Source organism: Papio anubis, chromosome 2, assembly GCF_008728515.1.
Source record: "Papio anubis isolate 15944 chromosome 2, Panubis1.0, whole genome shotgun sequence".
Taxonomy (NCBI): Eukaryota; Metazoa; Chordata; class Mammalia; order Primates; family Cercopithecidae; genus Papio; species Papio anubis.
Genome location: NC_044977.1, coordinates 163524146 through 163540528, shown reverse-complemented (window position 1 = coordinate 163540528; position 16383 = coordinate 163524146). Strand labels below are relative to the sequence as shown.

The 16383-nt window shown below is 32.7% G+C and overlaps 1 protein-coding gene across 15 annotated transcripts in view; it reads left to right on the top strand.

Moving 5' to 3' along the window:
- The window catches only part of TBC1D5 (TBC1 domain family member 5), a 571565-nt gene that overhangs the window by 328810 nt on the left and 226372 nt on the right, over window positions 1-16383 (top strand). For all 15 annotated transcript variants that reach the window (XM_021933864.2, XM_017954351.3, XM_017954374.3 and 12 more), the window contains 4 exons: window positions 4264-4352; window positions 6123-6173; window positions 6269-6338; window positions 8550-8722. In XM_021933864.2, coding sequence (XP_021789556.1) covers window positions 4264-4352; window positions 6123-6173; window positions 6269-6338; window positions 8550-8722 — 383 coding nt within the window. The remainder of the gene's footprint in view (window positions 1-4263; window positions 4353-6122; window positions 6174-6268; window positions 6339-8549; window positions 8723-16383) is intronic.

Sequence of the window (16383 nt, the reverse complement as noted above, 5' to 3'; positions counted from 1 at the left end):
ATATTGTTAATAGTTATGGGATTTTATTGAATTAATGAGACTGTTATCATGTAGTAGAATGTCTTGCTGAGTTAATTGAAATTGCCGAGATTATATAAATGGTATTAATGAACTTTGACTGCCTGATGCCTTAGCTTTAATAAAGACTGCTTGGTGGGCTAAATGAACACAGGCAGATAAAAGAACAGGTTCAATTTTGTGAACCTACAGGCTGTTGATGAAGAAAACTTTGTTACCTTTATTTTCAACTGGCATGAGTTTGGAGTGCAGTGACTACTAACAATCCAGCAGGGATAAAAGCTTTTAAGTAGGCAGAAATGCTGACAATATAGGTGGAAGCAAAATACACATTTTGGGAACCAGAAGCATACTGTCAATACATTATTTTTTATTATGCTTTGTCAAATTTAAAGCATATTGAATTCATGATTATTATTTCTGGTATTTCTCTTTTCTTTTAAAGATGTCTATGTAATTGCCATTTGTAATTGTTAAACAGGTTTAACTAGTCTTGAATTGATATAAATGTCTTTTAAGTATTTGAAAAAAAAAAATCCCTACTTTAGATGAAAGTCAAAACTGAACTTGTAAAATAGTTTTTAATGGTATTCAAAAGACTCTTAACTTCCATTCTGCCAAGAACACCTTTATTTATTGATTTGAAATATGATTTAATACTATTCTTTTTTTCATATTGTAGTTCGGCTTTTTTCACTATGTGGATATATTAAGTGGTAGATATTGCATTCATTCAGTCAATAGGTAGTGATTACTTTCTTTGTGCTGGGCCTGTGGTAGGATCTGGATGTATATACACACACACACACACACACACACAAAATCACAGTTGTACAGTGTCCATTCTTACCTACAGTACAGTACAGTTCAGTAGTTCACGCTTTCCTGCAGTTTCACTTTCTGTGGTTTCAGTTACCTGCAGCCAGCCATCATCCAAAAACAGTTGAGTACAGTATAATAAAATATTTTGAGAGAGAGAGAGAGACCACAATCACATAATACTGTTACACTATATTGTTACAGTTGTTCTATTTTTATTAATTGTTGTTAATCTTAGTGTGCCTAATTTATAATCTTTAATTTAAATCATAATTTTAATACCTTTGTCATACACGTGTATATATAAAAACAGCATGGTATATGTAGTTTTCAGTATTATTTACAGTTTTAGGCATCTACTGTAAGGTCTTAGAATATATCTCCTGCACATAATGGAGGACTACTGTATAGTCATTTCTGTGCTTATTTTATTATTTTGTTCCTTTCTCTCTAGACTACAAGCTCCATCAATGTTAGGAACTTGCCCACTTCATTCACTTTTGTGTCCACAGCAAATACAGGCATTTAATAGTTTTTGCAATAAGTGAATGATGAATTATGTTTGAACAAATGGAGAATCTAGACAGAGTGGTGTCACAGAAACTAGAGGGAAGAGAATATTTGAAGTTGGGAAGATTCATTTAGACAAGAAGTCTTTCTTATTAAACTAGCCATAACTTGTTTTAAAATATATTTTGGGGGAAAAGCACTCTTTATTTCAAAAAGGTATCCCACCGACAGCAAAGAAAGAAAACTTCATGATAAACCAGCAAGCACTACACAGTTCTGCAGATTTTTAGATTAGAAAATCTGATGTTCTTAAAAATACTCTCCTCAAGTTAATTTCAATGCAATGCCAATAAAAATTTTAATGTTTTGTTTGCCATTTTGTTTAACCTAAATGGTAATGACACAACCTGTAATAAAAAAGAATCATCAAGATAAGTTTGAAAAAAGAAAAGGAGTAGAAAATAGGAAATATTCTAATATTTTAAAGGTTGAATCTTTATAATGGTACAATTATTGTTAATAATATACAAACCAATGTACTAGAGTAAAATCCTGGAAAAAATGTAAGCTAAATATTTATTTTTTACTAAATATGGCATTTCAGAACTCTGGGGAGAAGAATGAGTTATTCAACTTATCGAGTAGATTGAATTTACTGAAGATGAAATGATTAATCAGTAAATTGGTATAATTCTTTTGGAGAAAAGCATACTTATTTTTATGGCAAAAACTAAACTTATATCAGTTGAGCGAAGAATTAACTGGGGGAAAAAAAAAAAGGCAACTGTATTCTTCCCTAATCTCAACATGAGGAAGGTCTTATAGACATGAAGGCAAAATAGAAACCATGAAGAATTATTTATTGTATTGACCAAAGTGTATAATGTCAGTATAATATATCATAGAAATCAAAAGTAAGACTAATGATAAGCATGGTAAAATGTTTGTAACAACAATTAGAAAGGGTTAATATCTTTAATTGGTATAGAACTATTAGACATCACCAAGGAAAGGAAACACTTCATCAGGAGAAGAAGGGCAATTTATTAAGTAAAAACGTTCAATAAAATTTTGGGGTTCAATCTTGCTAGCATTTAAATAAACTATAACAATTTAACTGTGAAAATTGACAGAATTTTTAAAAACACTCTGAATATAGGTGAGGATGTGTGAGAGAGTGATTTTTATATTCTTCACTGAGAGAATTCTTTCTGGAGACAGCTTAATGGTATACATCCTACCAGATATTAACACATATTTTTACCCCTTTACCCTGAAATTCTACTTCCAAGGACTTTAATTCTGGAGAAATCATGAGAAATAGGCAAAAAAAGATCTCAAGGATATCTACTGAAGTTTTCAATTTATTTCTTAAGTTTTGTTTTTTGGCTGGCCTCCCTCTCTCCCTTTATCATTTTTTTTATTTTTGTTTTTGCTTTTCCATACTTTTCTATTGATATAATACTTATTATTTTAATGATTAAAATTACAGCACTTTCTTTTTGGAGTAACTTGAGACCATTCCAAGAGAATAAACCCCTCATGAGTTTTAAAGCAGAGTTAGTAATGCTCAATGTCATTTTTCTAGGTGTCTAACATGTTATCTGAAAGATTTTTTTCAAGGTTTGTTTAATAAGGAGTTGGTTACCTATAAAGATTGAAATGATACGTGGTAATTCATCCTAAATCACAAGTAAATTGTCAATGCATCATAAATTGTTTTGTAAAAATATAACTAAATATTTTTAATTCAAAGTAGTGATAACCTATATATGAAGTCTGAAAAAGTTAACTTGCATATTATCTTTATGATAACAATTGGCTTTCTAAGAATAGTATACTACTACTAGACTGTGCAGAGGACTATGTGACTCTGTTCATCCAATATACGAAGCCATCTCTAATTCTACTAGCAAAAGATTTATCTCCTTTCTGCTTTCATATTTCCTCTAAAAGTAGTATTTTGTCTTGTCTTTTTATAAAAGAGCATCCCTAGTTACTAAGCAAAAGGAAAGTAGTAATTTGCTCGCTTTAAGAGACAGGAAAAATAATAATCTATTTTAACTTGCTGAAATGTTTTTTGATGCTTAAGGGGGAAAGAAATCTCAATTAGCAAAGGTAGTCATAATGTGGAATACCGTATGTCACCAGAATAATGGATCAGTAATAGATTTTTATAGTACCCTTTTAAGGACAGCTTAGTAACTAATATTATGCCTTTTTGTTTCTATACCTATTTTTGGTGAAAACCAATATAAGGAGGAAAATCGTATTGGTGAGATCATTAAATAAATTGAAATTAACCTTATAGTTGAAGTAGACAGGAAAAAATTATGGTAGTTTTCTGATTAAACATGTTAAATCCTATTTTAACAAGTTTATTTTCTGTCATACCTTCTTAAGGTTGTTTTTTTTATTATCCAACATTTCTAGCTGGCTGACTTCAGTGCTTCCTAAATCTACAGACATCCTAATTTTGAGCCATTATATAATGAAAACATTGGATATAATTTCCTTAGGTCTACAGTTCTTAGTTGCCCTTCTTACTGCAGATCTTAACACTGTAGCTCATGATTATAATTTGCATAAATGAAATTCATATTTATGAGTACAGATCTTGAAGCAACTGACAGGTGCAAGGTTATCTACCATGCCAATTTATTGTTTGTCATGTCATTTAAAAGAGAACTGCTCTCCATGTTTTAAAGAAGAATACCTGCGGTGGTTGAATTAGAATCAAATTGTAAAAGTAGATAAAAATCTTATCTTGTAGCTTTCCATATTTATGTGTTTCTATATTATACAGAAATTTTGCTAGTGGGAATTGGTTTGAAGACGTATTTAACTGAGTTTATACTGTCCACCAATGGACCCTGAGTATCCATCTCTTTCGTTTGTCTGGCTCTTTCATTTCAGGGTATGCACGAGCTGTTAGCACCTATAGTCTTTGTCCTTCACTGTGACCACCAAGCTTTTCTACATGCCAGTGAGTCTGCACAGCCCAGGCAAGTTGTTGTTGTTTTAAATATGAGCTCCATCTGTTTTTTAATCCCCACTGTAACCTTTGTTTTTGAAACCTCAAAATCTTTTAAATGGAAGGTACTTACAAGTTGTATAAGTTGTAAACATTTGATTGTGTTTCTTGTGGTTAATTGTTAATTCTACTTAATAGTTGTTAGGACAGTTTAGCTGTAGGGCAAATTTGGAATCATGAATGTCTTTGGAAATCTTGATTCTCAATCTAAAGGAAGACATGTAACTAATGGATCAAGAATGGAACATTTTTGTTGTAATCACAGAAGTTCTAATAATTGATATCCATATATATCATCCTCTAATGATCCCTTTTTCACTCCAAGCTGAATAAGACTTTATATATGAGATTATCTCTCCTCATCAGGTTTGACTTAGCTTAATAAGTAAGGGAGCAGAGCCACAAAGAACCTCCCTCTGTAAATAAGCAAAATTGCTTCTCAAATTTTTTAGATATATTCATTTATTCTTTCCTGCATATAACTTTTGTAATTGGATTCAACTTAGGCTAAGTGTTAGAATTCAATTTTCTAACTTAAGATACCCTAACTTTGGGGCCTTCAGAAAATAATTTTGGAAATGGAGGGGTCTAGGACTGTCAGCTTGTGTCCAGGAGGATTCATCAGGTCAGCCCATCTATATGCAGTAAATGGAAAACTCACAGATAACATTTCACATATCTGATTATAAGATCTTTATTAATCAAATATAGCCATACATTTTGCTGAGCATATATTCAGGCTTTTGTTAAATTAACTTTTGTCTACTAGTTTATAGATTAGTATTTTCAAGTTTCCTTGAAGCTTTGCTAATTTTACTGAGTTTTTATTTTTATCTTGACAAGAGTATAACCATATCTAACTTGCTTTCACTTCAGTTATTCTAAAATGTAATCATGAAGTTAGCATTAGGATCCTGTTTTAATGCCTGTTTTTTTGAGACGGAGTCTCGCTCTGTAGCTGTGCTGGAGTGCAGCAGCGCTATCTCAGCTCACTGCAATCTCCGCCTCCCAGGTCCAAGCGATTCTCCTGCCTCAGACTCCTGAGTAGCTGGGACTACAGGCAGGCACCACCTCGCCCAGCTAGTTTTTGTATTTTTAGTAGAGATGGGGTTTCACCATCTTGGCCAGGATGGTCTTGATATCTTGACCTCATGATCCGCCCGCCTCAGCGTTCCAAAGCATTGGGATTACAGGTGTGAGCCACCGTGCCTCACCTGCCAGTTTTTTTTTTTAAACATGTGAATATATTCTTCAGACAGCAACTCTTTAAAAAATGTGCATGTAGAATATAATTTACAAGAAAAGATAGGTGATTGAAAATAGCTTTTAAATGTGTTGGACATGCTTCTTCAGCTGATTCAATCTGTTAAAAAATAAAATAAATGCTTAAGAGGTGTTGTCACTGATAAATTGATGTTAAAACGAAAATAAATCCAGTTAAAGAAAATAAATCAATGTTTTGATATTGCATATTTGACCAGTAACTATATTGTCACATTCTATATTTATTTGAATAATTAGATAGTTCATTGTGGCATAGACAAGGCAACTGATTTGTTTTTGATCTTTATAGAAAGAAAGCATATCATTTATTAATGGCGTTGCTCTTTTCATTAAAAAAAAGACTAATTTTTTTCATTTACACATTATGTGAAAGTTGTCTTACATAGAATAAGGCAAACTCTGCATCTTTAATTATTCAAAAATTACACATTTTGATTGCTTGTATTGCTTTTTTAAGTGAGGAAATGAAAACTCTCTTGAACCCTGAGTATCTGGAACATGATGCCTAGTAAGTACAAAAACTTTCTTTGTTTTATTTTTTTATACCGTGATTATTTTAATGAAAGTTAAACCTAGCATTGTGTTATTTTGTTTTATTTTTAGTGCAGTATTCTCACAACTTATGGAAACTGCTGAACCTTGGTTTTCAACTTTTGAGCATGATGGTCAGAAGGTAAATCTTATAGTACAGATCTTTTCAGTGTATGCGATGGAGCAAATGCTGTAAATAAATAACAACATGTAACCAAAGAATAGTATATAGCCCTTATTATTGCTATAACCAAAATGAAATTACCTGTGGAATAAGATTGAGCCTGGGGATTTAAGTATATTTCTAATCATATTGGCAGATACACAAAGGCAATGTGAAAATTTCATATAAATACATTTTTATATGTGTGTGTATGAATCAAGCAGCATAATAAGTGCTTAGTTACAAAATTATTATAATCTTTCTCTTGCTACCCTAGTGAGTTGGTATACACATTATTACTGAAGTGCATAGGTAAAACCTATATCAAATAGGTTGTTTTGCTTTTACCACTGCATTGCTATTGAATTCATACATTTAGCATCAATATTCCTTACTCTTACTCTTATTCTTATTTTTAACTATATTTTTAATTTTTATATAATTCACATAGCACAACATGTACCTATTAAACTCTGAATGGTTTTTAGTACATTTACAGGATTGGGCAAACATCGCTGCTATCTAATTCCAAAACTTTTTTTAATCACCTAAAAAAATCCTGCATGTCCATTAACAGTCACTCTCCATTTGCCTATTCCTACATGCTCTGACGTCACTAATATACTTTCTGTCTCTCTGGACTTGCTGATTCTGGATATTTCATATAAGTGGAATCATATACTGCCATTTGTGATTGACTCCTTTCACTTAGCATAATGTTTTCAGTGTTCATTCATATTGTGGCATGTACCAGTATTTCTTTTTATGCCTGAATAATATTGCATTATAGAGATATACCATATTTTGTTTATCCATACATCAGTCAATGGACATTTCGGTTATTTTCACTTTTGGCTATTGTGAATAACTTTGAACATTTATATACAAGCTTTGTATGAACATGTGTTCACTTACCTTGTTATATACCTACAAGTGGAATTGCTGAGTTAACTATATTTCTAAACTAACCCTTCTGCTATCTTAGTGATCATTATGGTTGTCTCATTATATTACACAATATTGGAAAAGTCACAAATTCTTCTGGCAATGGATACTGTTAAAGAATTTGGCATATTGTTTCCAGTATGGTTTATTTCCTTTATATTGGTATAATTGATTGCATTCTGGTTAGAAACCATTATTACTCAGTCACTTCATTCCATCTCTTAAAAAATGAAATAGGTAATCGATGTTTTTCATGCCTTTGGCCAGCTCAGAGGTTGGCATCCTACTGCCTGTAGGTCAAATTTGGCCTGTCATCTGTTTTTATACATCTTATGAGTTAAGAATGGTTTTCACATTTTTAAATGGTTAGAAAACTGTCAAAAGAAGAATAGTATTTTGGAACATGTCAAAAGAATATGAAATTTAAGCTTCCATGCCCTTAAATAAAATGTTTTGGAACACTGTCATTCCTATTTGTTTACTTATTGTCTGTGGCTGCATGGTCCTTACAGTGGCAGAGTTGCAGCACAGACTGTATGACTTGTAAAGCCTAAAATATTTACTCTCTGGCTCTTTACAGGGAAAGTTTGTTGACCCCTACACTAGGTGATAAAGTGTTTCTTCATATACCAACATGTTATATTCTGAAAGGGTTGTTGAAGGTAAAAAGCTACTGTAAGCATATTTGGCAAACTACTTTATATTTTTGGAATAATAACCTTTTGTTCTTGGCAAGTTATGTAATGAAGTCATAGACTTACATGAACATCAAAATTTTGAGCAGAGTATTTGAACACATTTAAATATTGGTCATTTCTTATAGTGGCCATTTTGTGTTTTATAACTGAGTCACGCCAGTTGAGAAACTCAGTGACTAAACTGTGAGGGTTATCAGTTCTTGATTTTACCTACTTGTACTGATATTACTGAGTCAGCTTTATAAAAGTGGCTTAGGCAAAACAAAGACATTCATTTTATCAAGGAACATAATAGATGTGACTTTTGAACAGTCATCTTAATTACTCACATATATGAATGAATAATATATTCCTAAAAAGTATTTCTAGTGAATCCCTTTTTCATCTTCCTATTACAATTATTGCATGGTGCTTTCACCTTTTTTAAAGAATGAGTAGTAGGCAGATAATAAGACTTCTTGTTTAAACTGTTGTTGATAAAGAATGACATCCATATATTTATTACTTTCATATTTAAATAATACATGTTCAATTTTTCTGTTTTTAGGGGAAAGAAACACTGATGACTCCCATTCCCTTTGCTAGACCACAAGATTTAGGGCCAACAGTTGCTATTGTCACTAAAGTCAACCAGATCCAGGATCATCTACTGAAGAAGCATGATATTGAGCTTTACATGCACTTGAACAGACTAGAAATTGCACCACAGATATATGGGTTGTAAGTATTAAAGTTTTTTTGTTTGTTTGTTTGTTTGTTTTTTGAGACAGAGTCTCACTCTTTCACCCATGCCAGAGTGCAGTGATCTTGGCTCAACTGCAAACTCTGCCCCCTGGGCTCAAGTGATCCTCCCACCTCAGCCTCCCTAGTAGCAGGTACCACAGACACATTCTACCAAGCCCAGCTAAGTTTTTGTATTTTTTATAGACAGGGTTTCACCATGTTGGCCAGACTCCCCTTGAACTCCTGAGCTTGCCTCTGCCTCCCAAAGTGCTGGGATTACAGATATGAGCCATTGCGCCCAGCCTAAAGTTTAAATTTCAACTACATCAAATTATATAGTAGTTTCTAATGATATGTAAATTTCTGTGTGTCTCGGATCCTTAAAAGTAAAAATAAAAACTGTTCCATCTCCATTTCATTTCACATCTCTTTTGCATGCCTATATGCATGCTCAGTGCTTATCACTTTCACGTATGTATGGTATCTCATCTAATACTCCCTGTAATACCAACCCTGTAAATTGGGTATTATTCCTTTATTAGAGATGAAGAAGCTAAGGCTCAGATTTAGTTTACACATATTACGCAGTGAAATCGTAACTCAAAGCCATAATTATTTAGGATTGGCTACATAATTTGCAGAGCCCAGTGCAAAAGAAAGATGCAGGGCCCCTTTGAAGAAATTAGTAAGAATTTCAAACTGGTAACAGCAGATCATTAAACCAAGCTTTCCAAGAAGTTGCATGAATCATACATGCATGGAGCCAGCCCCAATCCTAACAATACTATAAAATGTTCATGTTCTTTCCATTATATCATGTGATCATCTTTTGCTTTACCCTTAGAGGTAGATTCCTGTGAGTAAGATAGATGCCTGTCTCAGGGACCATAATGTATTAATTTTCTTCAGCCACATAACTTCTGTAACATGTCATAGCAGAACAGGGAGATGGTCACTCCTTAGGGGTGCGTGTATACGTGTGTGTGTGTGTGTGTGTGTATTTTTTCAGTGGCTTGTAAGGTGTGTATGCAAATTAAAAAATAGTGATTTTAGTAAATATGAATTATCTATGTAGTGCTACAGACAAGGGTTCTTTATATTGAAATAGTAGAACATTTATATGTAGTGCTATGCAGTTTCTTGGTAGATATTTTATGTAAAGCTGGACTCTCCATTAGGTAGAACATGCAAAATTGAGACAATTTTTTATTGAGGTGTGTATAGTAGATGCTCAATAAATGTGAATTCATTATTTGAATTGCAGGGAATCTCAAACAAGTCACCCACAGCCAGAGCTGTTTATTTAACCCAGAAAAGAGAATAAATTAGTATTTTATTTATGTCCTCATTTTACACAGAGTCTTTCATGAATAATAACTTTCAGCTGTTTTTCTTCTCTGGAAGCCCTGAACTATGACTGAAGAAGTCTGCTTTTCTGTTTTAATGCTGCATGTTTTCCTTTTTCTTACTTTAGCTTGACCTCATCATTGAGAGCTGCTTCATTATTCCCACTGGAAATGAGAAAATTGTGTGTGACATGTGGTATTGGGCAGCAGTGCAGGTTATTAATGAATTGCTACGTACATTTGAAAGTCTAACTAATACGTTTGTGATTATAGACATAAAAATTTATTCGAAATAGCCAGTAACAAGGGCAGGAGTTAAATTTTATATTCCTCTCCACCGTGCAGTCAAATAATTGATATATCCAAATACAAAAGCACATTTAACACCCTCAAAAATTGCTTGCTAAGATCCAGAAATTGGTTTTAAACATTGGGGAAAGAAGTTGATGTTGAATGTGTTTATCATTTCTTTGAAATGCTTTATAATTTTTTGCCTTATTGCCCAAACTGGTGCTTGATGTTGCAGTGGTGATGGCATGGGCTTGGGTGAAATAATTTATAACCAGAATGTTTCTGTTTCCTTTTCAGATGTTAGTTTCCTTCAGTTAGTTTCAGGGGTTAGTTTTATCTTTATCATAATAATTTATAGAATTTCTTTGACATTTTGACCAGTACCTTCCCATTAAAATCCCATGATCCATGACATAATTATTCTTAATCTTTCAAACATTATCAGCAATACTGAAAATACCAGGTCTTGCAATAATCATAGCTGCCTCATTTAGCTCATTATTTTTAAATAGAATCTCATCTGTATTTTTTTTAAGTATGTATTTTTAAATCTTTGAAGAATAGATCACTCGTCTCAACTGGCCTTTACATTTTATAATGCAAGGATTTTATTTGCCTATTTCACATATTAATTTGGTTTTGTTATTACTATTTATGGAGCACATGAAAGGCCAAAGTGCTTGAATTTTCTTATATCCCTAAGCTGTAATGCCATCTGTACTACCCATCTGTGTATTTTCTATTAATGACTATTGGAAACTTTGGGTCAAAAAACAGTGTAAGCCAGGCATAGTGGTACTTGCCTGTAATCCCACCATACTCAGGACTCTGAGGCAGGAGGATTGCTTGACCCAGGAGTTCAAGTCCAGCCTGGGCAACATAGCAAGACCCCCATCTCTAATAATAACAATAATAATAATACTGCAGTTAGAAGCATAGGCTCTGAAAAGAACAGCCTTTGTTTTTTCATCTGTGAAATGGAAATTAAAAATAATGGTACCTACTTCATAGGGTGCCTGTGAGAATTAAATCATAACATACAAAAACATGTCGTGCTCCGTGTGTAGTATACATATAATGTATGTTTTGACATGCTTTTATTATCATTGTTTGTCATTACCATTACTTAATTAGAATGTCATGGCTATGTAAATATGATGTCCTGTGTGAATCATTAGTTAGCCCTTCCAACTCTGTCTTTGCCTTTTTTTTTTCTTTTCACTAAAGCCTATGTATTTCTCTTACCTGCAAACTTATAACAGCCATCTTTTAGACCACTGTTTTCTAAAGTGATGCTATAGAAATTGGGAGTAAACTTTTAGAAATGGTCATATAGTTTGGCAGAATAATTTTATGTTCTAGAATTTAATATTATAGTTTTGTATCTAATGGAAATGAAGTAAAATATCTTATTCTATATCACACAAATATCTTAATCTAAGTAATTGCTGTGCTACTGTTTATTCATGTTGGAAGAAAGTTGTTAATTTAGTTTTACATTCAGAATTAATACTTGAAAATACAGTCAGTGGTTTGAGTAAATATCACCAAGGGGCAGATGTAAAATTATCTCTTTTTAGTTTATGAAACTGTTTTCTCAGATTACATAATAATTCATAATTGTGTCATCTAAAGTCATCTAAAGTGTACTTTTGCATGCCAGATATTTTGTAGAATTTTGATTTTCAAACAAAACAAATTTTTCGTGAAGTAAAATGTTTCAAGAAAATTATAAATTATAGTAAAAATAAAAAATAAAATAAAAATAAATAAAAGTAAAATATTAGAACTTACAGTAAAAATGTCAATAATGAATGAGCCAATAGCAAAATGTTACCATTACCAGCAGCTTGTATGGAAAGAGGAGTAAATCATAAATATTTATATGGGGGGAAAGTGTTAGCAAGATTAAATTAAGCCCCATGTAGAATCCAGATTTCTGTTTTTAGTCAAAATTTTTAACAGTTGCATGGGACATAAAATTACTTAAATCTAGTCTGTATTATGGTTATAACTGTCACTAAATTTTGCAATTATTTTTAAAACCAGTTTTTCCAAGAGAATATATGTTAATATCTCCTGAGGTGGGAGATGTGCCGTAAGTATGTACATTTGCTGCATTTTGCTAATAGATGTACTTAACAAAATTAGAATTCACGAATAGTACAAAAATATTACTTGCACTAAAATTGGGTAATCTCATTCTAAATTAGATAATCTTAGTATTATATAAATTGATGACATTTATTTTGACATGTGAATAAGTCCACCTGAAATCTTGAATATTATATAACAGCTTGCTTATTTAATGCTGTTACTTATATATTTAACTGTATTATCTTCTGGATGATTAAAAATTTTTTGTTAGCAAATGTTAAATCAGTTTACTACCTGTATTTTAGGTTAAATAAAATTAATCTGCAATTAAATGTTCAACTTAAGTGATTTTATAAAAAATATATCCTAAAGATAATTTATGCTATGTTTTTCATTAATTTTATGAAAGTTCCTTTTGTTGCACATAGACTAAAGTTTCTCTTGCTATAATTTGAATAAATAATTAACATCTTTTTTCTCTTTTTTTTGAGAGGGATGTCTTGCTCTATTGCCCAGGCTGGTGTGCAGTGGTGCAGTCTTGGCTCACTGCAGCTTCTGCCTCCTGGGTTCAAGCAATTATCCTGCCTCAACCTCCTGAGTAGTTAGGATTATAGGCACCCACCACCACACCTGGCTACTTTTGTATTTTCAGTAGAGATGAGGTTTCGCCACATTGGACAGGCAGGTCTCAAACTCCTGACCTTGAGTAATCTGCCCGCCTGGGCTTCCCAAAGTGCTGGGATTACAGGTGTGAGCCACTGCCCCATCTTAATTAATATCTTGAGTTGTCTTTTGTTTGCCAATTATTGATTGGTGTTGCACTTAAAAAAAATTAGGTTCTATAAACCTGTCAATACATACTGACCAATTTCCAAAGTAAAATATTGACTGCATCATTTCCAGCTTTCCAAGATAATTTTTTAAGAGTCATTTTTGTGCTATTTTTTAGTATGAGCATAAGAATGTCCTGAGATTTCATCACTTGGGGATTATTTTTGTGCAAAAGCCTCTAAAATATTTGTGTTACCATTCTATCACTGATGACACGTCATGTTGTGAGTTCAAAAAACTCTAAATTAAAGCAGATTTATATAGAGATTCAGTGCTACTACAATATTCTTATAAAGAGACTAAAATTTGAAGTTTAACAGTTTTAGTAGGTCAGAATAACTGTTTTATTATCACTTTTAAATGTATTGAATCTGTAAATTTTTTACTATATTTTATACTTTGATATAAATAGAGTACATAATAGGCATCTGTGGGATATGCAATTAATGTCACTTTTGAGGAAAGACCCTCATAACACGCTTGGGCTTTGGCACTGTTAAATTATGAGCTCTTTACAACACTCATGGGATAAATTCCATATCCCCCAAATGCTTATTATACATCTTCCATGTCTATTTTCTATTATCTGGATTAGCAGTTGTTTTACCATGCAGTTTATTGTAATTTAATTGGGGAGATTCTTGGTTATTGATTACTAATCTGCCAAATTTTGATATAATTTTAAAATATGTCATAGCATATTGGTTCTAACATATCATAGTATAATTACGTTGAATGCCAAGTTGTTTTTTTTTTAACGTATATTTGAAGTATAAACCTATTGGTAAAAAAGTAACTCTCAGTCATCAGAAGTCAGTGTAATTATCAGCCTAAAAAATTATATCTCTCAACAGTTTAAGAACTTCCTAAACACAGTTAACGATTGAGTTATTCCTTTTTTAATTAGCTTTATATTATACATTAAACATAATACATGAAATATGAAGGATTAGGAAGTGATGATCCAATGATAGCTTACTTTCATACATTACTGAATGTTTTCCCAGAATTATTCTTTTTCAGAAAGTTGGGGTTTTCCCCCTTCTACATGAAGAATTATCACTGATTAAGAATTATGGGGAAGAATAATTAAATATTTGAAATAATGACTCATAATTTATTATATTTATTATTTCCTGAGGGCTAGGCATTGTGCTAAAGGCTTTATCTTTTCTTTTTTTTTTGAAAGGGGGCGTCTCACTCTGTCACCCAGGCTGGAGTGCAGTGGTGTGATCTCAGCTCACTGCAGCCTCCATCTCCCAGGCTCAAGGGATCCTCCCACCTCAGCCTACCGAGTAGCTGGGACCACAGGCACCTGTCACCATGCCCAGCTAATTTTTTGTATTTTTGGTAAAGACAGGGTTTCACTATGTTGCCCAGGTTGATATCAAATTCCTAAGCTCAGGTGATCTGCCTGCCTTGGCCTCCCCAAGTGCTGGGATTACAGGTGTGAGCCACCACACCTGGCCAAAAGGCTTTATCTTATTAACCTAATAACACATAGAAATAGATACTTTTATTATCCCTATTTTGTTGATGAGGAAATGAAGGATTTTAAAGCCTTATTTAGATTAAATAGCTACGAAGAAGCTGAGCCAGGCTTTGAACACTTGAGCTAATATTCACAGTTTAATTTGACTAGGACTATAAGTGTGGTAGAAAACTGAGACACCTGAAGGTTTTATGTGTCACATTGGGCCATGAGCCAAATTCAGCTCCGCCAGATAGCAAAGACCCAGGCCAGGTACAAGGACCTGAATCAGAGGAGTCTTGTTAGTACTGATTAGAAACCAGCCTTATAAGGAAGGAATAGAAAATCAAGGACACTGGAGAGCCTAAAGTCCACGGCCATGCCCCAAATCAGGAATAAATGAACTCCAGATCTTTCACATAGTATGTGCCAGCAGCAAATGTATAGCTAAAATCATAAGCCATAGCCTAAGGCTTAAATTTCCTTGTCAAAGTCCAATTCTGGCCTTATTTAAGTCAGACTACTTGATAAAAAAGTAGGGAAGCTTGGGGATGGGGATCTGCTACTTTAATCTTAAACTTGACCTACAAAAAAAGAGTTAATTGATGAAGTGAGAGAAACAACCTTTACTGGCAAAGTGACCATGTATTTTAGCATAGTCAAAGGCCAAGAAGGAAAGGTTGGGCTGAGTTACGCATGCACTTGCTTAGGAAAGGTACCATCCACATGCCTTTCTAGATAAAAATACACTTTTCCCACTGAGAGGTGAACAAAAATCAATAATTCAAGCAAGAGGAAAGCAAGTGTAAGAGGACTACTGGAAAGCAATGTAACCAGTAAGATATGATTAAGTCTAAATAACTGAAAGCAATTGTCAAAAATAATCCTGTCAATAGCAGTGAAAATAATTTAAATCATTATTTGTATCTTAAGTCTACTTAATTCTAGTGATTAATTTAAAGATGGAAGGAAGTATAGAACTTTACATAATTCATCAGTACACATGAAATAAATATATTATTGATATTTCTAATCACTAAATAAACGTTTTAAAAATGCTCATAAAAGATGTTTATGCAATAGGATTGTGACGATTAAATGAGAAAAATCATACAGAGTACAATACCTGACACACTGTAAGCACCCAATCAATGTTCATTGTTAATAATTTTTATGTGTTCAGTGCAAAATTCTTATTAATAAGGCTCATAATAAGTAGCAATAAGAAGAAAAAAGAAAATAACAAGATTAGTTACAAAGGAAGCGTGAAAGATGATGACAAAACTATCAAATGTTAGTTATGGTACTCTACATAAATGCTTTAAAGTTACCTAATAAAAGGCAAAAATTATTGACTGGCTTGATAGACAATATCCAACTATATGCTTCTTAGAAGAGGCAGCTAAAACAAATTCAGATAGTTTGTAAAAGGATTACAGGGACAGCAACTGTAATATCAAGATAATATACTTCAAAAAAAGCATTGAAAGAAACAGAATATCCTTGTATATTCATAAAACATTCAGTTCTTCATAGACATACAATAGCCTTGAATTTTGGTATGTAAAATCCATGACAGTAAGGAGTTTGTCTATCTTATTCATTAATATATTTCAAATGCC